The following is a 21735-nucleotide window of genomic DNA, read 5'->3' as shown; positions in this document are numbered from 1 at the left end:
GAGCTGCCCCAGGAACGGCCAGCTCGCCGATCTTGCCAACACTCGGTCGTCATCTCGTAAAAGTAAAATTACTGGTGTGTGGATTTTGTATGTAACACCGAAAACACATAGAAAACAAATTGCGAGTACGTCAGTCCCTTACCTTCAAAAGTAAATGTTCTCCTCAAAGCTCAATGACAGGAAAGGAGCTGATCGTGATCCCAGAATAAATCAGAATATATTATTTTTCATTATTATGACATACGGTTGCTTTTCTTTCTTTGTTTTGGCTTTACATTTCGTTCTTGCACATAAATAATTGTGGGAGCAGGATACACGCGGTGAGGGGTAACGGGCCAAATTCGTTATTGGAGGAGGCGAAAAGAAACAAAGAGCGACACAGTTGGGATATCCGAGAGGTGTACGAGAGTTCAGGTGTTTCTTTGCTGGCAAACGAAAACGCTTCGCGTGTCGTTCGCGCGTTCTGCGACGGAAGCGGGCTTCGAAAACACCTGGATACCCAACGATCTTACGGAGAAAATAGGGGTAACGTAGAACTGAACGTAACAGTCAAGTAAAAACGACAAATGAAGTAACTGAATATACGGGGGGCGGTCGGGGAGATGTGGGAGAGGAAGAAGGACGAGGTTACTCTTGTTGGTATGACAGCACATCATTGCGTAAAGAGTAGAGTATGGCATAGCACGGGAAGTACAAGGTCAATATATGCACAAGTTTACAAATAAAGGTTCATAATTTTGTCACGGTTTTTTTTCTCGCGTCGACTCGTCCAATCCGCGAATAGTTTGAGCTTGATCTCTGTCATAATTATGGTCTTTCTATCCAACAAAGCAATTCGAGTCGTTAATTCGAAGAAGAGAAGCATTCGCCTGGACGAGTACGACATGGAAGCATAGAAAAGAATAAAAGGCAAACTTAGATGATCATGCCTACTCTAGATCTTCTCTTCTACCTCATTTCGGTAGGCAATCACATGTCGCAACATCAGGTCCGTAGCCCAGCGTGAATGGAGTCTCCAATTTGCATGGACATTGAATTTTACGATATCGTTTTTCATCGACTCGCCTCACGCAGAGCCGGCCCGCAGTTTCTCTCTTATTCTTCGATTAACAGTGCCGGGTATCGATAATCGAGGACATCAATGACATCAGAGCCAGCTCGATCCTCACCGGCGATTCCTTTGCTGTACATGCTCGACATGTCCTCGAACTTCGGCTTCTTCACCGCGTGTCCAGCTACAGGACAACCCGAGAGGGACCTGTGCGTCGCAAACGACCCGTTTATGTGCCCGACCCCGTCGCAACCTGGCGTGGGACAATTGACACCCTCGAACTTCATCGCCGTCGCCGCTGCGACCGCTGCCTTGTGCTGTTCCACCGTTCCGCCTGACTCCAGCACTCGCATCTTGTTCCTGTTGGCAATGGGGCAGCCAGATGCGCTGCAACAAAAGTCATCAACGTTGAAGGTATATTATTTCATCGGCCGTGGCGACGAATCTTTCGATGCTTCGACCAAGGTGACGTCGGGCTGCTACAACGAAATTTGTTCGAGTTGAACGTAGGACCGTGGGTTGTAGACGATTTTGCGAGGTTTAAATCTGCCTTGTTTAGGAGGTATCTGGATTTGGCTAGTTTGGAAGTAAACGAAAATCGAGTTACTTTTTTCGGAAAAATAGTTAAATAATAAATCGATACCACCCATAAAGCCTCTATTGCAATAAACTTGTCAAATTTTTCTAATTTAAAAAATATACTTGTATATTCAACAGATATTCGTTGTCCTCGGTAGTTATGATTCTCAGAGTAATGTGAAGAACAATCACCGTTTTCTATTTTTATGAGGAAGTTTTTCTTGCTGGGATAAATAATATTAGATTATCCACGATAAATCGACGAAAGTCTTACCTGCGGTGCGACAAGAATTTGCCAGTGGCATGGCCAGACCCGTCGCAACCAGGGATCGGACATCTGTAGTCCGAAAAGCCAACACCGCCATTACCCAACACCATACAATCCATCCACACAGAGTGAGCATGAAATGAGCGGAAACCGCTAGTTATTAGTCAGCGTCTTCGTCTTTGCGTTTGGAAATGGATGGGTTTAAGGGATACGGGTCCAAAAGGGACCGAGGGATCTTCCCTTTTCGGTCTCCCAGCAGATCTTAGTACGTGCAATGTGGCCAGGAAGATAACCGCGTGGCTGCGTGCAACGTGCGAACGCGGTGAAAGCGCAAATTGAGATCGCGATTACGTGCAATACAACAAGTTGCAGAGTTTGCAAGAGACTAGAATCTACCTCGATTAATTCCACTCTATCTCGAGCCGCGATGCGATCTGCCGGAGTCAATTGCGCCGATTTCAGATAAGTTTCAAGTCTAATTGTTTTCAACGATTTTGAGTGAAACTAGTCCAGCGACAAGGGATTGCTTTTAGTCCAATAATTTTGATTCACACTCCAATAATGAACTATATACGCCAACTATGAGAATAGGTAAAAGTGGGTAATTATTTAAATTTAGTCTTGATAGTGAATAGGTTTCTCCTTTTCAAAAGATTGCCAGAAAGGATAAATAAAGTTCTATGATTCTGGTGAAATATTCATAACAAAAAAATGAGTAAAGAATACAGTTTCTTACAAACTCAGGAATAAAGGGTTTTATTTCAAACAAGTCCATAGGTGGTGCTGAATATGTCTTTCTGTGCTAGAAAATCTCTTTGAAACATGCAAAAAAAAAAATGATTAGGGAATGTAGTATCCCACTATTCTATAACTAAATGTATTAGGATTGAAAGACACCATTTCACTTCGAACAGCCCCAAATAGGAAATATGTAGAAATAATAATGATTAGGATACAGTGCCTCACTATGCTATATCTAAGATTGCAAGACATCATTCTACTTCAAACTAATATCAAACCTGTCGCTAAACGAGTCTTTCGCTACTGGAAAATCGTAAATTATAATTAACAATAGAATACATTTTCTTAAAAAATGTGTAAAGACAAAAACGATCAAGACATGCAATACTATTGGTAAATGCAGTACTGTCCTAAGGTTGAAGCGACTAGGATGGAGGGAGATCGTTTCACTGCGATAGTAAGCAAACAGCGACAGACCTTAATGGTTCAGAGTCCTGTCCATCTCGCGGCTTGCTCTTCGGTTTGTTAGCCCGTGGACAACCGGACAAACTTCTGTGAGACGAATAGTTCCCGGTGACGTGTCCAGACCCGTCGCACCCTGGCGTAGGGCACTTCAGCTCTTGGGAATGCGCTTGGATCTGGGATCTATCGGCCCGCGGGCAACCGGAGAGACTGCAAAGGAAACAAAACTCTCTGTTGTTCGAAACTCGCTCCAACCATACCATGACGATTCTGCGCTACTCTCGGCCTCGTGAATAAATTATCGATTGATCATTCGACGAACGTTAAATATCAGTAGCGCATCAATCCCCATGGTCAGAACCACGAACGCACACCTCAGAAACATCCAACGATGGCTTCAGCAACACATCGCATGCAATTTACGCGACGTTGCCAAGAAGTCTCGAGTACTTACGTTTCAGGTATTAAAAAGAAGATCTCGATGGGTCGTCGAAGTCTCGTTTCAAATAAGAATAATCGTCACTGATCGTTGGATCGATTCGTTTAGCGATGCAATTGGGAAATTTTGTTCACCGAGATCCTCTACCGAGGCTGCTCGCGCGTTAAAATCACTTTTCAGAGCCTTCTGCGCAGCTAAGTGTTGGACGACTTGCCTTGCGTCCAGTTCGAACGAAGACAGTTAACAAAGGTAGGCTTAAGACGCGGTTAAACGCTTGGTTCTCTCTCGAAATGATCGATTCGAGTCTCGCGAGCAGATGCTTCAGGGTGACGCTCGGTTTTCGATGGGACTGCATGGTGGCTAAGAGTCCGAAGTTAGTGTGTGATTTTAAAGTTCGACGGGTGAGAGTTTAACAGTAATTTAATCCTAAAGTTTTAGGGGACCGTGTGTATTATTATAAACCACAGACTCATTTATAAATAATTCTTCCTTCACTGAAGATACACAACCTCTCAAAACCTCAACGTTAAATAACCCCCCGATAATTCAAACTATCAACCGTCTGGTCATAAAGCCACACGCCAATCGCTTCGAGAACTTCGTACACCGTCCTCGTGAAAAACCTATAGCAAGCGTCACGCCGAAGTCTCCTCGTCAGATCCCAAATTCTTTCTCGGACATCGGAGAAATGATGGTCGCACAGTCGAAACGGGCAATCAACGATGTATAATTGTATATATGATAGCATGCAAATGGCAACGCCGTGTTCCAGTTGGATCACTCATGAGGTGTCGCTCGTTACGATCGATCGCGTTAGAGGTTCATGTCAATACAAGGTCAGCCTTACTCTAGGAACACCGAAGGGGAGAGCAGGGAGCACACTCACACCTGACCCCAGTGAAACTCGTCAATTGCCAATTGTCGTTCGTTTTTGCGTTCTCTATAGTACGTAATGATTTTCTTTTTTTTTTCTTTACATCTCTCTCTCTCTCTCTCTCTGCTCTGACATGGTCATTGACAACAGTTCGCTACGAAGCTGCCCACTCGAGGCTGGCGAAGCGGTTCTTAAACGGGCTGGTTCGGTGATCGTACAGATACATATATAATGGGTATATGAAAACGAACATCAACGTTATACGGCCAAAGACAAACTGGTGGAAGCGTAATGGACGCGGCACGAAGCCGCTCTTCGTCGCGATCTTAGTCTCAATGATTTTGCCATCCCTTTTCGTAGGGGTCGGGTCGAAACGGGGAGCAAACGGTATATATATATATATACTTCATTCAACACGAAACTCATCTACACACTTTGGAGTAATATATATCGTACGGTAACGCAATCAAAAGGGTTGTCGTAATAAAACAATACACAAATGGAAAACGTGACGTAAACGTGGTACAGACTGTCAATAGACGAAAGAAATAAACGAAACTGAAACGTTACTGGGTTGAACGTAAATAGCTAATTATATCAACGGATAAGTCACACGTATAATTAAAATATAGATGTATGCAACAATATCGAGTGGGTAGTACAAGACTGGCTTAGCTAGGAAATGGAGGTGAACGGGTTATTCTAGACAAACGATCAGTGTCGCAAAACACTTAAGAAGCCACTATGCCACGGACCACCAATATGCATCGATGCAAAAACCCATCTATGTCGAGTCACTCTCGTGACGTTACTCGTACGTGTACAGCACTGTTTTAGGACGACTTGTGTCTGTGTGTATGGTTTTTCTTCGAGTGTGATTTAGGGAACGAATGAGAAACGAGGATTATGCTGCTTCAAGAGGGCACTCTAGTATTTTGAATTGAAACTTGTAAATCTTTTATCATTTTTTTTTTTTTATTTAGTTGCGATAAAATGCGATAAAAAAATCCGATAGTGTGCATGATTTCAGATGATCGATTCAAAAAAAACCGAGTCAGTCTTTGACGAATTTTACTGATGTTAGGAGTGGAAGAAGAGGAGTGCTGTGGCTCGGACTACAATGCAGACACATGACACGATTCTAAGATAAAACGATACTAACAGAGGCAACAGACACTGTGAGGTGTAAGTGAAATGGAATTTTTGATTCTATTATTCTATACAATTAAATGAAATTTACAATATACATAAATGAATTCATATATTACAAACGTTTTAAAAAATCAATTTAAATAATCGTCACGTTTCACCATCGATACAAGCTTGAAATTTCTGTTATTATCATACGTTATCAGACGATGAATCGTTACGTCTGTGGCCCCTACAAGGATCGTGTCATCGTTGACCCAGCGTCCATCGACAGAGGGTTCGGGAAATTGCTATGAATCGACACAACAGGGTACTAAGGTCCTGCGTGTATGCGTGTCTGTGTTTTTGTGTGTGTCGGCGTGCGTGCGTGCGTGCTGCATCGCTATACCAATATATAAATATACATAATCGTATGTCGTCGTCAATGTTAACGTCAGTGTCAATGCCAATGCAGCCTTGCCTTCTGTGGGTAGCGTAGTTTCCCGAGACATGACCCATGCCATCACAGGACGACGTGGGGCACTGTATCAGCTCCTTGCCATCGCGACCACGAGGGGCGGGTCGAGGTACAAAATTCAACGAGTGCCGCCTCATATTCATACTGCACCGAACAACATCAACAATAAAACACACTCAACGCGATTGCTCGTCTCTCATATGCCTGCTTCTAATCGTTTCGTACCCGACTATTTATTTTCCAATGTCATACGATAGATGACGATGAACAATTTCTAAGATAAATTGCATTTTTGTTGAAGGGGGGGGCGGTAGCTTTCAAGGTACTGTTGGGACCTTGAAAGATCTGCTCTGAAGGGACTGTGTAATAATTTGTACCATATTAATCTGTATTAATTCCAAAAGCATCGATATCAAAACTTGACACCAATTTTCTGGGAATTCGGTAGCTTCTCATACTTCCCATAAAGTAGTTCGATATTGAATTACTAAAATAATAGCCTAAAACGATCACCAAGAACAGCTCACGTTTGCTCGATCTAAACGAAGAAACGACACTCTTCGTGGCATTTAGTTAGTCACCTGGGTCAGTATTCCGACCAATAGAACTCCCGTTCCCCATGAAGTAGATCTTTTCAGCTCTCAACAGTACGTCGCCCATCGAAACATCCAGCGTACGAGCGATGCCGCAACGCAATCGGCGCGTTGCATCGTTAGAGAGCCGGATAACGACGAGAAGTTTTATTGCGCTTCGCAACTTTTCCTTCCCGCGGCCAGAGGGAGGGAAGGGCCCAGTCCGTGTATGATAGCGGGCGTGATAGCGACACACGAGAGAGAGTAAAACAAAAAAAATCTGAAAAGTTCGCCCACCCCCGGGGGCGGAGAAAGAGCGGGAAGAGACGCAGGAGGAGGTGGAAGGAATATACGCGGATCGGAGTCCGAGAGAGCAGTTTGCTTCTGCTTTTTTCTCGTCTCCTCGTAGTCTCGTAGATGAACGAACTACCGCCGGCTATGAGAAGCCTCGAAAACCTCGATGACCCTTGAGTGGCCACGATATTGCCGGCCAACCGAGCCGACGGATGCGGACTTGAGTGCAATTCAACGGTACGCCCCCGTCCCCCTCGGAGCGTTCTGCCTTCGTATTTTTCCAACCTCCGTCTAACCACTTTCCTCTGCCTTTGGATGGATGATAAGTCACGCTGTTGGACCCCTCGTGCTTCGTTGACTCTCCGTCCGTCGTTTAGCGGTGAACAGGGACGATTATTGGGAATGTTTACTCGTAGAAAAGTGACATGATAGTCCTTGGAAGTGCGTCTTCTAGAAGGTTTTGTGTGGTATTCGTTGGTATTTGAAGGGCGGAGGTGGTTGGTAAGGAACTGATAATTTTATCAACGGGCGGAGCTGGGTAAAATTGCATTTGAGACGTTAAATAACGATTTGTCTATTTTGTTTTAAATTGTGCATGAAAGAACATGAAGTAATTTTCGATTTACTTTTATTTAGATTTATTTACGTTCAGATTACTTGCAAGATTCAAGTATCGTTGCTGAAGATATCGATGTACAGAAGGAACGGTGTGAGTCGATAGAACCGAAATTTCTTATTAACCCTCAGACACTGAACACACGCGATATTAAAAATTTCCCATCAGAGAAAAGTTAAGTATCTTTCTCATCAATATTACTTCGTGCACGAGTACTACTTTCATCCATATTTCAGGAAGGACGTTCAGGCACATTCTACGTTAATTAAATCTGTTTCCCACGAGCCCCTCTTAGGAGCGCTGATGGACAAAGGGCATTAAATTCCAGGCCGCGCGGAGATTAGAAAAGAAACGAGACCAGTTTTGCCCGAGGTATCCGAGGTGCATTTCAAGGGTCTAACCTCGATGGGACGACGCGGGTCTCGCCCCATAATCCAGTGCGGTGGCAACTGATTACACCCCACCTCCCCTTTCGACCTTATCCACCCTCGGCAGCTCACCGCCTCCTGCACCCTCGTTCCACCTCCTCACCTTATGCGCCGAACCGCGCCTTCTCCACCGTACCGCCCGAGCTTTACGTCAATTAGAATAAGGTTGGCACTTTCGGTACGAAGAGTAATTACTTTAATTAACAAAATGGAGGTAGGTATGCGCGACCTGCGCCTCCCTCTACGCCGACGTTAGCCGCCGTTGCCTTTTCAGCCGCGAACGTATCGCGAGAGAGATTCGCGCGACCCTTTCCGCAAGGCAAGTACCAAATCTGCGATGCTCGCATGCAAGATGATGCTCCTTGTTCATTGGACGCCGTGGACCAGTAAACATGAACACGCTCGTTGCGTTTCATCGTGGTCCAATTAACTTTCTCCTTAGACTCTAGCGTCGATATTGAAAATATTAAGGTCGCTGGCGAGTAATGTCGTTTCTTGAGAAGTTATTTCAAATAAATAACATTCAAGTAGGCGGTAATATTCTTGAAGAAGTTATGGTTAACAAGTGAGCTCGATAAGCAAACATTATATATGTAAAGGTAGGTAAATCGTGGAGGCTATAGTCGGATCAAAATTATTGAGCGTTTAAAGTTATCAAGGCGGTATCTTCCCTATCGATTGACAGAGCACACTCTGTCCGTCTCGTAAACAGAGAAAGCACTGAATGATAATAGAAGCTACGATTGAAGTAATACAGAGTCAGAAAAGTAGCTTCGTTCAGTCAATTAAGTTCGATTCTTCCGTGAAGCGAAACTTTATAAAATGATCAACATAGTTTCGACAAATTCGAAATCAACCCCTGAAAATTTGCCTCTAAAACCTAAACTATACTTGAACACTTACTGCGTACTACTACGAGGACATGAAATTTTTGAGAATAAAACAAAAAAAAAAACGACATTACTCACGATTGTCCGTAACGCATCTTCATCGAATTAATCAATATACCACGAAATCGCGGGATTCGTTCAAATACTATTTATCGAAGCTAACAGATTCTGCTACAATTTATATATACTTTTCCAATGCACTAGAAACGTTATATTCGTAACCGCGATATTATTTTGTAGAGAAGTAGAAGTAGAATTCCTTACCTATCGTCTTTACCCGAGGGTTTATCGAGAGGCCCGACCGTGTGCTGCGGGGGCGGCATGCTGTAGCAGGGTGTCGGCGTGTATCCTGCCGGGATTTGGTAACCGGAAGTAACGGGGCCTCCGGGATAAGTTCCACCGCAATTGTAGCCAGCGGTAGGGTAGGGTGTGTAAGTGTTTCCAGGGTATTCAGGCTGAACGCCTGTCATTCCGTAGCCAGGGTGCGGGCTCATTGGTCCATACCCTGCAAACGAAAATCAAACATAATGTAATGAATGACATGTCGAAATACTTCGCGTAAACAATTTATGAAAACAGTAAACTGTGAATATTTACAGCTTAAGCATTCTAATATCGAAATATAACGGAAACGGAGAGCGCGGGTTGGATATCGGAATTCTGAACAATCCAATAATTATTATATGCCTCCTCCACTCGACGTCGAAGTAATAAAGAAACGCCGGTAAAAACAAGAAGCCCGACAAAGCAGCCGCCGCCAGTCGTCCCGGAGTTGCGCGACGCTTGATTAACCGTTGTAAAATCTACGCATTTATTTACCCCTGCAAGAATTCATTTCGTCTGCAGTGCAAATAGCCGACGGACGAAGGGGGTCGTTGCGTACGCGCGACGTCGCGCGAAACACGACGACGCCGAAACGAAACGAACATCGCCGGCTTGTGTGCACGAATGTTTCAATTTCAATAACTACTCCCCAGCGTCGGAATCCGCACAATATTGGCCGCGCCGGACTTTTGCCGGGCTACGTGTACGCGAAATATTGATAATTAACAATGGTCGTGTACCGCCACAGGGGGCGAGATGGGGGGACGGTCCGGTAGGGTAGGGTGCCGTTGCACATCCACAGAATGAGAGCAGGGAAAGAGAACGAGGGAAAGAGATGAACGGGGGAGGGAGAGGTGCCGACAGGGACGAAGAGAATGGCCCTGTAGGTTTGGAATGCCAAGGCACAGAGAGACCGAGGAAAATGAGAGTCGGGCCATAGGTGCCTATTATGGCAGTCATGTACTGTTCTGACGAATTTTTATTCGACGGTTGTAACCGCGTATCGCGCGCTCGTTCCGCTACCTCCCCCCTGCCTACCCCCGAGGGCGTCGAGCTCTTTGTTCTTTTTCGTATCCCTCGTACGGTCGGATCTCCGAACCCTCCAACCCCCTCGTATCGTCCACCGTTACATAGATGGAGCGACATGTTCGCGACTCGTCGTGTACTTCCTACCTGCCCCAAAATTTAGAACGTCAAGGACACGGTGGCGGTAGTACCGAATCGTAACAACGCGGTTTAATGGTTGTTTAAATTCTTCGAACAGGACAACTATCTTTGCCTATCTTCATCCAACAAAATCCAAATGTAAGTTCCACACAAGAATTTCCGTTACGTTATATAACATCGAACTAGTTACTTTTTCATTTCATGGATGACCCAGAAGAAGTCGAAAAACGCAACAACTCCTTAATTACCTTGTGTCTCCTCGTTTCTAGACTCATCAGAAAAGAAAAGTACCCCAACACCCAACCTAAAAATCTCTATGCAACCCTCGCCGAACTTTCTCCATTCAATTATTGTCAATGGGGATGATCAATGTGCTGCGCTAGATATCGTCGATGCAGTTTAAACGATAACTGTGTCAACCGCGGACCTCCAAAGATGAATGTTCGCGATAGGAAGCTCAGGATAGGAGAGTCGCGGGTCATAAAGCGTTTCTGGGAGATGGATGACGAGCTGTCTGGCAAGTTAAGCGATAAACAGTGATAGCTCACCAGTGGGATCACGGTAGGCGTCCATGTAGTGGGAACCTCCACTGTCGGGGGTGCTCTCTCGACTGTACGCCGCGACGTGCACCCCGGGTGGCGGAAACCCTGGTACAGGCCTGATTCCAGGACCCCCGCTGAAATTGACCGGCTCGTTCGCCGTCGAGAAGTCCACAGGCTCTGTTTGCTCCTCGATTGGTCTCGGAGCTGGGAATCCTGGTCCAACTGGAACCGCCACGGCTTCTCCGTGACCGGTTGGATACTGGGGACTAGGTGCTCCGCTGTAATCAAGCAAAAGTAATATACGAATTAACGTAGCGACCTTTATTTCACTTGCTTTACGCAAAGAATAACGAGGGTGGTAGGTATTTTTAATCTTGCTTTTAATCTCTTTAACTGCTTAATGTACGTGGTTGTAGAATTCAAGTAGACTGGCTTTTATATCGCGTTGAAGATGTTTACGAAGCATGTTTAAGGGTGAATATATAAACTGCTGGGCAAACTAGTTTACTTGAGAGTTTGATCATTTTTTGTTTTAACTTCTTTTACTTGTGGGTTTATTTTAACCCTTTGATCTTTTATTTATTTTTGAAATTGTTGAAAATCGTGCATTACGGGGTAAGTGTTAAAAGAAATTCGATCGAAAATACCCATCGTTGGAATAATTTCTACGAACAATTACATAGATTACGCCAGAAAGAAACTTGACGAATTAAGCACAAGTATTATCTGATAATTACCTGTGAAGCCTGTTGACGCTGAGATCGAGGGTCTGCCCCTGCGGGCTGGGAACCTGAGGACTCGCAGTCAAGTGAGGACTCGCCGCAGCTTGCGGACTGCCGCCCACGGTCTGACCACCGCCGTACTGGGGGCTTAGGCTATTAGAGCCGTACGGGGGCGCCTGTAACGAATAGCATCATTCCTTTAAGGGCTTCATTGGTCCCAGCTTGATTCTACACTCTTCAAACTAACAAAAAAAAGAGCTTCACCTGCGGACTCGTAGACGTGACGCTGGAAGTGGACAAGTCCATCACCGAGCCCCCTGGCGAGGTCGGTGGACCCCCGGGCTTCTGCATTTGCTGCACCTGCGCCACCGTGACACACTTCACTGCAACAGTGAACATTTCCATCGCTACGAATTACTCCAAAGGCATCAGCAGAAGTAAACAAAATTACCATCCCCCGCTCGCCAAACTATTACAAATATCCTTACCATCTTCTGTCTTCATCATCCCAGCAGCCGTCGCGGCAGCCATCGCCATCTGATGCTGCTGAGCCGCGGCCGCGGCCTCTTGATGATACACGCGTTCCTGCTCTTCAGGGGTCATTCCGGTCTGTCCGAGATAGTACATGTTCGTCCTCGAGTGCAACTGCTGCTGCTGTTGTTGCTGTTGTTGCTGCTGCTGTTGCTGCTGGGACTGAATGGGCGCGCAGCTCTGGGTGTCGTATCTGTCGTAGGCGGAAGTGGTGCCAGGATCGTACGGTCGATGGTTGGCAGCGCTGGCAACCGCGTTCTCGTAGCCCCTCGCGTTCGCTATCTCGTTGGAGTAGGAGACGACTGGTCGAGCGATATTACTCGCTCCAGGGTGCATGTAGGCTCTCGCGTGCTCGGCTGTCCTGTGATGATAGAGGTCCTCGCTGGTGGTGGCCGCCGCAGCAGCCGCCGCCGCCGCTGCCATCATGGCTGACGGCTCGTACGGCGATCTCTGGGACATCTGATGACTCATCCTCGTGTCCTCGACCATTGGCATCGGGTAGGCGACCGTGGGCTGCATGGGCAGCACGTGGTGAGTCGGGTGCTGACTCGGGTGATGTATCGTCGCCCCTATGGATCCCCTGGAGCCCATCGCGTCCAGCGACGACATCGACGAGGAGTTCGAGTCTTGATTCATGTAGGAATCGTAGGTGGGTCGTACAGTGGGCGGTGGTGGCGGTGGCGGCGAGTTGACGCGACAGGAACCGGTCTCTTCCGTCTTGGGCACCAACAAATCGGACGTGTTCTGGCCTCTGGTTGGCAACGTGTTGCAGCAACTGCCGCTCGGTGTCATGTTCTCGGTTTTAGGGATCACTTTAGTGGTACGGGACGAAGGGCTCTCCTCCGGTGTTTTCGGCGGTTTTACGTTGATCCCCGCGCTTTTCGTTGTCGTGTAGTAGTCGTAGGTCAGGCTGTTTAGCACAGGCTTTGTGTCCTGCGCCGTGGAGCCGTACTGGGAGTAGCTCTTGCTATCCATCGACGGCGGCAACAGGTTCGTACTTATGTACTCGGGAGGGATTCCGGACACTGTCGCGGGAACACAAAATTTACACTTTGTTTAGACCGAAGTTACGCTGACCAGTTAACGGAAGGGGTTTGTTGTTCTTGCCCTTGAGTCAGGAGACACGTTCGGGTTTGTACTTAAAGTAGGAGCAAGTACCATGCTTCTACGAGTTGAAAGGCATGGAAAGTGTGCCGACGTTCGTTGAATCGATCCAGGCGAGAATTATTAAAAAATGTGAAACATGACGATTAAATATTAGGTTGCTAGGAAATTAGTAGAAAAAATGTAATAATATGGCGGACAAGTGTGTGCAGACGTCCATGACAAAAACTGAAGATTAGTTCAAATGCAATCCAAAACGATGACGGTGACTTTATTTACAAGCTTTTGGTTTCATGAATGGTTTATTACGAGATGAGCTACCGCTGATTGACTGTCTGTAAAGCGAATTATCACTGCGGTTTATTCGAATTAAATCGCGGTGCCCGTGACCAATGTCGGTTTTTTATAAGCATCTGACGTTAAAATTTGTAACATTATATTATCTTAAACTTTTATTTAAAAATTTTGATTATGCGAGTTTGACGTTCGCAGGGAATTTTTACGCGTTTCGTGGATTTGACGCAATCCCAGCATTCAAATCTCCAGCACTGCAACCAACTGGTCCTTCAGTTTCGTTACTACTCGAGGAAACAAATTCACGTTTCTTGAACTCTCAAAGAGTGTAACGATAAAAATTTTCCATTCTTTCTTTCACCTGCAACCCTACTATTATTTTTCCCTCGACTCGTATCATTTTAATAACGTACAGCTACCGACAAAGAAAAGTGGCGTGAATTAATTTGCGGCGATGCTGAAGTCCGATTGCTCGAGAAACCGCATTACTCATGGGCACCGTCAAAGCCAAAGCCAAACGGAACAGGGTTATCGAGGCTCGCGTGAACGCGAGAACTGCCACGAAACGATCCACGTCCCGCGGCGGATTACTTTTCCCGTCGTTGCTGGAAAGCTTAGGTCCCCTGATCTGATTTCTTGGGGGTTCGAGGTCCCCCTCCCCGCTACCACACGTGGATTTTCATGCCTGCGCGAATTCCAGGCACGTCGTAGGGCTGCTGTGCCGCCTTACCTTGAGCCTTGTGTCGTGCTTCGCGTGCGGCCTGCTTATTGGCCGCGGCAATGGGACATCCGGACAGGCTCCTGTGCGTGTTCCGGTTCGAGCTGACATGGCCACGGCCGTTGCAACCAGGCGTCGGGCATTTCAAAATAGTCTCATGCATCGCCAGAACTGCGAGAACCCAGAGACACGTGGCGTGGTTACAGAACGCTCCTCGGGAGACGGTTTTACACGCGACTTGCACGCACTGCACTACTCGGACCACGCACGCATTCACGCACACCCCGAACGACCGGTTGGATAATTAAGGTAGGGGCCACAGGCATCGCGACTTCTTCAAAATAATTTTAACAGTTTCTTCGCGCGAATTAATGCACGATTTGAAGAATATCTTAGACCGAAAAAAACCATAAACGTAGTAATTATTCCACGAAAAATCGTCGAGTCTGTGACCCCCGTAACCATGGCTCGTCAGCTTGGTTTTCAGTTATGCGTTGAGTATAATTATTCGACTCGTCCTTGACACGTTCCGTTTCGACGAATAACACCGAACGAGAGAGGTGTCGTGTATAGAGAGAGAGAGGAAAGAACGTAACAGAAACGTAAGATAGGAGGAGAGAAAAAGAAAAACAGAGAAAGATCGGACGGGTTACAACAAACGTCACGGGATGAAAATACAAAATAAAAAGTGTATAACAGTACAACCAAGTATACCGAGCGGGTAGAGAGAAACTCAAGTAAAGACATAATCAATCCAGTGATAAAATTATAAGACAACAACTTGCAGTTCGTGTACTGTGATCGGGTTAGCCGTGTGTTCTGTGTCTGGGACTGTTGGGTTTCTCGTTTGTTGGACACCGTATACAAAGTGCAAGTTCTTCGCTCTTTGTAGCATTCTTCAAATTATTATTAATGTAAATAAATATGAGAATAATAATGAAATATTAACAAATATTTCTTGTCCAGATTCTGATTAAACGATTGCCCATCGCCACTTAGCGCACTTAAACCAGCATTGCGTGACTTATTTAATTTCTAACAGCCCTACAACAGAAACGAAAAATAAGGATTTATAATTGCTGAGAATTATATTAGGAGTTGCGTTACGAAATAGCACGACGTTCGAAGTCTCTCGTCACTACGATTACGGGTATTACTCGACAATCTTTCTCCGTTTGGATATCTTTGTACGAGGGTGATGCCTCCTAAAGCGCACGACGAGCGTCGTTTCTCGGTAACCGTGTCACAGGGGAGTGTGATCGACGTTCAATTATACTCAATCGCAGAAAATCCCCCGTCTCGATTCAGGCGTGCGCGCATACGCATATATTACATTATATATATATAGTATATAACGGGTGGCCGCACACCGTCCGTGTCTCGAGTTCTCCAGTTGTTCGTAGGTACGTAGGCCAACATAACCAAGTTCAAGTGTGGTGATAATTCTCTACTATAATGAACTACAAACAAAACGAGAAATTAAAACGGAAGTGAACGCAATAAATAAAGCTCTCTACCCCGCAAACGAAAAAGCACAAAGAATGTTACAGACAGACACATAGGCACACATAGAGACGGGGCCGACGCGGCCGCGTTTCCTTTTCCGTCGACTCGCCTAGAAGCAACGACATTGAAGAATCGTGTTTTCCAATTCGATTGTGTCGCGTGGCTGTGTTTCTGCCGGATGCGAGCAAGTTCGTACGCTTCTTTCGAAATTAATGTCTCGTGCGCGATGGCGATACGAAGCTTGTGATTCCCTCCACCGAAAAATTTGATCGCAGGGGTGGGAAACCCTTTCGAATCGAAGGACGTCATTTTACTTAAACTACGAACAGGTTAGCATACTACAGAAGAAAAAAAATTTATAGTTCTTTAATATCTTTAATAATTTTAAATTCGAATCGATGAAAATAAATATCCTCTATGAAAATAAATTTGTTTTGTGTAATTCGGAAATAAAGAGGTATAATTGATGCAATATTTAGGGGAGACCGTTTTAACGAACATTTTAAAAGGTTTCAGGTTCCCCATCCCTGATCGTTTGCTAACAGAAACGCGCTATAGTGAGTAAACATGTGCACACATCCGTTCACGCTCGCTCACCACTTCCTTGCCCTGTCGTGTGAAAAAGGCAATCTCGCAAAAAGAAGATGCATCTATGTAACTACAATAAGAAGTAATACAATGATCTTTGCTCGTTGCCGATTACTTACTTTCTGGCGTCAGTTTATCCTTCCTTGGACATCCGGAGAGGCTGAAATCACAGTAACGAACGATGATAGACTTTCATGTGTGATATGCAAAGAGGAAGGTTTAGCTATACCAAATAATAGTTGGTACATTTAAATACGTCGCATAATCATTTTTTAAGGAACTTTGAGGGATTCTCTTTCATTAATTACGTTTTGAGTCATTGGATAGTGTTTGGTGGTTGCGAGTTGAAATTAACTAAAGGTCAAAAGTTTTGCTACTATTAGTTAACAATTTAAAAATAATCTAACATTGGCGATTATAGTAATTGATCTGAATAAATTTAATTTTGACACATTTATATCGCGAGTGAATCATGTTTTTCTTTATCACGACGCGAGATTCTAGAGCTCCATCCGTACACGCACCTGGTGTTAAAGTGGCCATAACCACTAGTGCACGACTTAGTCATGAGTCGATACGTCGAATCGGTTTGTTGGCGTCAGGTCTATTCTATTCGCGCGGTTCCGCTCGGTGTTTCCCTCGCAGCGCGTAGGTGTCTAATCGACCAGGGCAAAGTGCAGAGCACAGGTTAATTATCGATAATTGCTTACCTGCGGTGGTGTGAGTAGAGTCCGGTCACGTGACCCTGCCCCGTGCAGCCTGGGGTCGGGCACTTGTTGCCCTCTGTAACAAATCAAACCACGGCAAATGGTCAGATTTCGTATTGGTCGCATTCCGTTCTCGGAAACATTGTGAAAATCAATCGATTAAAATGAGGAAAGAATCTCATTAATATATATTACTATCCTTTTTTAAGTTCCTGGACTTTATCGGAGAAGTTGTATCACTTGGTTGATTAATTAATTGTTGTATTTTTATATGAGAATTTATTCATTTATTTATCAAGGAAATATTTCCTTCCAAGAAAAAACAAACTAACCAAAAATATTTTAACATCTAAAGTATATTAATGAAACTGAATATTAATACGAATTAAGTAACACTTTCCTGACTAACTAACCACGATTTCTTGCGCGGCCTACATTCCTCGCATTTAAATTCAATAAACCTCGCTTTTCATCGTTTCGAATCTCAATAGCTTCCCCCGACACGGTCACATTTTCTCCCAAGGAGTATAAATTGATCCCGTCGATAGCCATTCGATTTAATCTAAAAACACCGAGAGAGATTGTTCGGACGTAATTGTCGCTCGCCGATGGAAACGTTCGACGATAAAGCGTGCCAGTTTCGATTCACGCGACGAGTTTAAATCGATCGCATTGTGCACGCTAATTAATATCGATTATGCGCCGCGTTAATTGCGATATCGAGTAAACCGTAACTCGTCCTGTCCGTGGTCCCGCGTTTCGTCGCGGAATTTAATGACCGCGACAAGCTGGTTTGATTGTGAAATAAATTGCGTATACACGCCGTGTCGGAATCCCGTTTGATACAGCGACTCGCGGCGCGACGGTGGTCCGATACGCGAGAAAATATTGTTACACCGTTGTTGGTTTTTGTAATACCGATGCGCATACACGTCGCTCTCGGATATTCACTTTCGCTCTGGCGGTCGAATAAACCTCGCGAATCGATATTCGAGGCGGCGTACTGGTGACAGGACACAGTCTTTATGTGCATGGAAAATGAAGGCTTCCCCTCGATACCGATATTATAATAATTTGTCCATCCTATCGTGAAATATTGATAGGGTTTCATTACGTATTATTAGTTAATTCGAAGGCATGGCGTATGTTTAAAGTAGGATCCAGAACCTATTTATTTATTTAACCACATGTACGCGCGGGGTCAAATCGATATATTTCACTTTACGTTTCCATCCTGGATGTAGAAGGATTTTCAAAAATAAATTTCATGATGTATCGTATAAATAGAATTATACCCCATACTGAGAAAGATCTGTGCAACTGTTAATCACGAACATCTAAATTTGATTATCAAGTTCCAATCAATTTCTGTTTTCACTTTATACCGTGACTTCCAGAATTAACAGTCAGCTGCACGTGTTTGTCGCTTCGTTTAGATCAAGTAAAAGGTGTGACTGCTGACGACAATGCTCGATAGTTAAAAATGGAATTCTTAATAAATACAGCGGGATGCCGCGAACGGAAAAATACACGGAACAATAAAAAGCCCGTCGGCCGACATCCTTTTCACGGCAACCGTGGCAGCACGCGGAATTGAATGAAAATTACCTATCGAATGGATGACAACTGCTATGTCCGACATCGTGGTGTAGTTTCGCTCGCTACACCGTCGGAGAATGCGTTGTATTTCTGGTTTGCCAATATTCATGTATACTTTATATTCCTTCCTCAGACCGTTGAACCTACAAGCAAATAAACTAGACGTTTATTGCCTGATCTCGAAAACATGTTTACAGAACGTCTCGTTACTATTTCTTGTAAACTTCGAAGAAACAAGTGCTGGTTAGATAACTGGCTTTATACGTTGTTCAATAATTTTCTGAAGCGACGAAGAATACGTCGTCTTCGTTGCATGTGTTTCATTGAATATTATCCAGTATCGTAGTTTTTCTACATTTTTATTTTTCGAAATTACATGTGTATCTAATTGTAGATAATTGTAAATTTCTGAATTGAAGGTAATTGAATCCGATGAGCCAGTTTAAGGAACTGAAATATCCGTGTGTGACCACTTTGGATCCTGTTGCACGAGTTACGCATTTGCGAATAACCACTGGGATTTCTCTGTCCCGTAACTAAGCCTGAAGGATTAACACTGCGGGCATGTTCGTCCTAAACTTCTCTATGAACCAAGAAACGAACCTGTCTTCTCTCGTAGATAAGACTATATAAAATATTAATATTTTATGTAGTCTAAATACGTTCACCATATTATTTCTCATGTTTACATATTTAATCCAGCGTCAGAGCCATAAATATATAAAATCAGCAGTCTGCCAATGCCAACGTAGCAGGTGTCAAAAATTGCACAGGACGCTTAACGACGATACTATAATAAAAAAATATTTTTTTTCCAATTCTTTACCTCCCTAATTTTGACCGTTCTTGCGCCCGTCACGAAATCGTATCGGGGACATGCTCAAGCAACCTGCACCATCTGTCGTGGTCTGGCCATAATGTAATGGCTGGTGCACGTCACGTACAATCGTGTTCGTGTTCTCAGGGTGACCTCGCGTGACCAGACAATTACAGGTTTCCAGCACGCTGTATGTAGCCCAGAAGTACCAATCGCTTCGGGATGAGACGATCTAGCTGTAGGACCCTTCCAGCGCGATGTTGATTTTAACAAGTTTTCGCGAGCTGTTCTTTCTCGGTACGATGGCGATCAGGCGACACCGTGTGTCCAGTAAAGACTATAATTTTAATAGCCAGGCGCAGCGATAAACGTAACGAGTTCTTTCCTAGAGCAGTTCTCGCTGCTGGCAGTCGACACTTAACGAACACGTACTATCGTTAGAATGTAATAAACTGACTGTTATATGAACTATAATATGTACTGATGTTGAAAACTGTGTTATATGAACGAAATTTATAGGCTTTAATTATTAAGCTGTGCTATCTAAAGTACCTGAACCAAAATCGAAGAACTCGATACCACAGGTAGACGCCATTGTCGAGCCTGTTTAGACGAATGTCCAGATTCGCGACGTTAATCCCGTTCGGACGAGTTTGCCAGGATCACGATCTTCATCTCACGCATTAACTCATTTCATCCTCGGCGAGGCCAATTCGACGTTTCTTAACACGAAAAGCTCGGACAGCGCATAGGTACGTTCGTCACGTGTGTTGGAGGGGTTCGAGAAAAAGGGAGGTCGAAGGAGCACGAAGGGGAGGCCAAGCTTTAGGTTGGCCGCGAGGAAAGGGAGTGAAGTTTCCCTTGGAGTGAGCGCACTTTTATAAACTTTGTCGTGTACTAATCCTCCTCTGGCCCTGATCCTTCCTAGCCAACTACCGCCCGACCCCGAAACGGTCGCCATGATGCCGAGAAACTTCATCAGGCCGTCATTTCGCGTCCCAGAAAGAGAGAGGGACCCGAGCCGATCCCTGCTTAGATACTCGCCTCCTCTTAAGGCTGGTCCACCTTCCGTAAATTGGATTACGATACGTGACGTCATTAGCGACATACTTTATTCGCCGAACCGAAGAAACACGAGGGGTGGAGTCGTTCGGTCGCTGTCGATGGAGAAACGACAGTGATAGGGGTCCCAGTATTTTCGTCACGTTTAATGCGTTGATGTATTAGTGAATTAGAAAAATGGAAAAACGATGCTGGACGAAATTTGGAATTAGCGACGAAGACTTTTTGTACGCGTTATTTTACTCTCATACCCACCATGTGTACAATACGTGTTTATAAAATAAAAACAATTCTTTTTGTTCGGCATTAACGAACCTGTCACGAGTTTCATAACTTATACCTTAACAACATCAATGTTTCTCGTTTAATACTGACACCTGTAGTATTCCTCAAGCTCTGCCTTAAATTAAAGAAAACATACATTATCAACAAAACCTTCCCCTGTACCATATTCATAACCCACCCACAGATGGACCCACAGATCCAACAAATTTCATTTCTATAAACTACCTACAACCCCTGTTACAATTTGGTGCACGTACCTAGACTTCAAATTAAGTTAACGTTACCATGTAGCTAATAAAATATGCTGCAAACTTTCCGCAGATGACCCAATAGCGCTCCGATTTCGACAGTGGCGTTAATGAAGAAACAAGGAACGTCCGCGGAGGAACGCCGGGTTTCCGGGTGCTTTTTAATTAGCGGCAAGGTTAAAAAACGAGCAGCGAGGCGGGTAACCGAGGGCAAGCAAGAGCGGTCGGCCGCCGGGCAGGATTAATAAATTAGCCGTAAGGTTTTAAAACGGGTGGCCGGCGCCTAAGCTCCGCCAGAACAGAGGAAAGAGAGCGAAGGGGCAGATAATGGTTCCGGTCAACAAAATGAATACCGGCACGCGCTGTTCTTTCCGGATCTCTGAATAGACTTGTAACGAGTCGGTCGGATCTCTCTCCTTTTTCTCCTCTTTCTCCTGCCGCTTTGGCCGACCTCTCTATCCCCGTCTTTTTTCCCTATGGGAACCCGTGACGGGTTTGCGACGGGCGAGAGAGGGTCACAGGGAAAAGAGGAAAAAGCGGATCCGAGGGGCGAGAACGTGGATGAGTGCCGAGGGGTGAGGCCGTGGTCGAGTGTGTAATTGTGTTATTTTGTTGCCATTTCACGTGAGGGTCACCACGGGAGGGCCAGAGGTGTACATAAACACCCGGATTGTTTTATTCATTCGGCTCGCTGCGCGAGC

At 44.9% G+C, this 21735-nt stretch overlaps 1 protein-coding gene across 4 annotated transcripts in view; it reads right to left on the bottom strand.

The window, feature by feature from the left end:
• Nucleotides 1-252: 252 nt before the first annotated feature.
• LOC128873113 (mucin-2) overlaps nt 253-21735 on the bottom strand; it is a 289775-nt gene continuing 268292 nt past the window's right edge. Inside the window, exons 7-17 of one of the 4 annotated variants that reach the window (XM_054116419.1) lie at nt 17027-17099; nt 16436-16476; nt 14235-14393; nt 12064-13131; nt 11840-11982; nt 11591-11751; nt 10860-11131; nt 9085-9325; nt 3117-3311; nt 1905-1967; nt 253-1438 (exon numbers count right to left, since the gene is read on the bottom strand). In XM_054116419.1, the coding sequence (XP_053972394.1) occupies nt 1096-1438; nt 1905-1967; nt 3117-3311; nt 9085-9325; nt 10860-11131; nt 11591-11751; nt 11840-11982; nt 12064-13131; nt 14235-14393; nt 16436-16476; nt 17027-17099 (2759 nt within the window). In that variant the 3' untranslated portion in view covers nt 253-1095. Of the gene's footprint in view, nt 1439-1904; nt 1968-3116; nt 3312-5558; nt 6165-9084; nt 9326-10859; nt 11132-11590; nt 11752-11839; nt 11983-12063; nt 13132-14234; nt 14394-16435; nt 16477-17026; nt 17100-21735 lie in introns of those variants that run through there. The other 3 variants (XM_054116420.1, XM_054116421.1, XM_054116422.1) reach the window with 3 other exon arrangements.

The sequence above is a fragment of the Hylaeus volcanicus genome, chromosome 3 (genome assembly GCF_026283585.1).
Source record: "Hylaeus volcanicus isolate JK05 chromosome 3, UHH_iyHylVolc1.0_haploid, whole genome shotgun sequence".
NCBI lineage: Eukaryota > Metazoa > Arthropoda > Insecta > Hymenoptera > Colletidae > Hylaeus > Hylaeus volcanicus.
The sequence above is the reverse complement of the archived record's forward strand: the minus strand, read 5'-3'. Positions and strand labels throughout refer to the sequence as shown.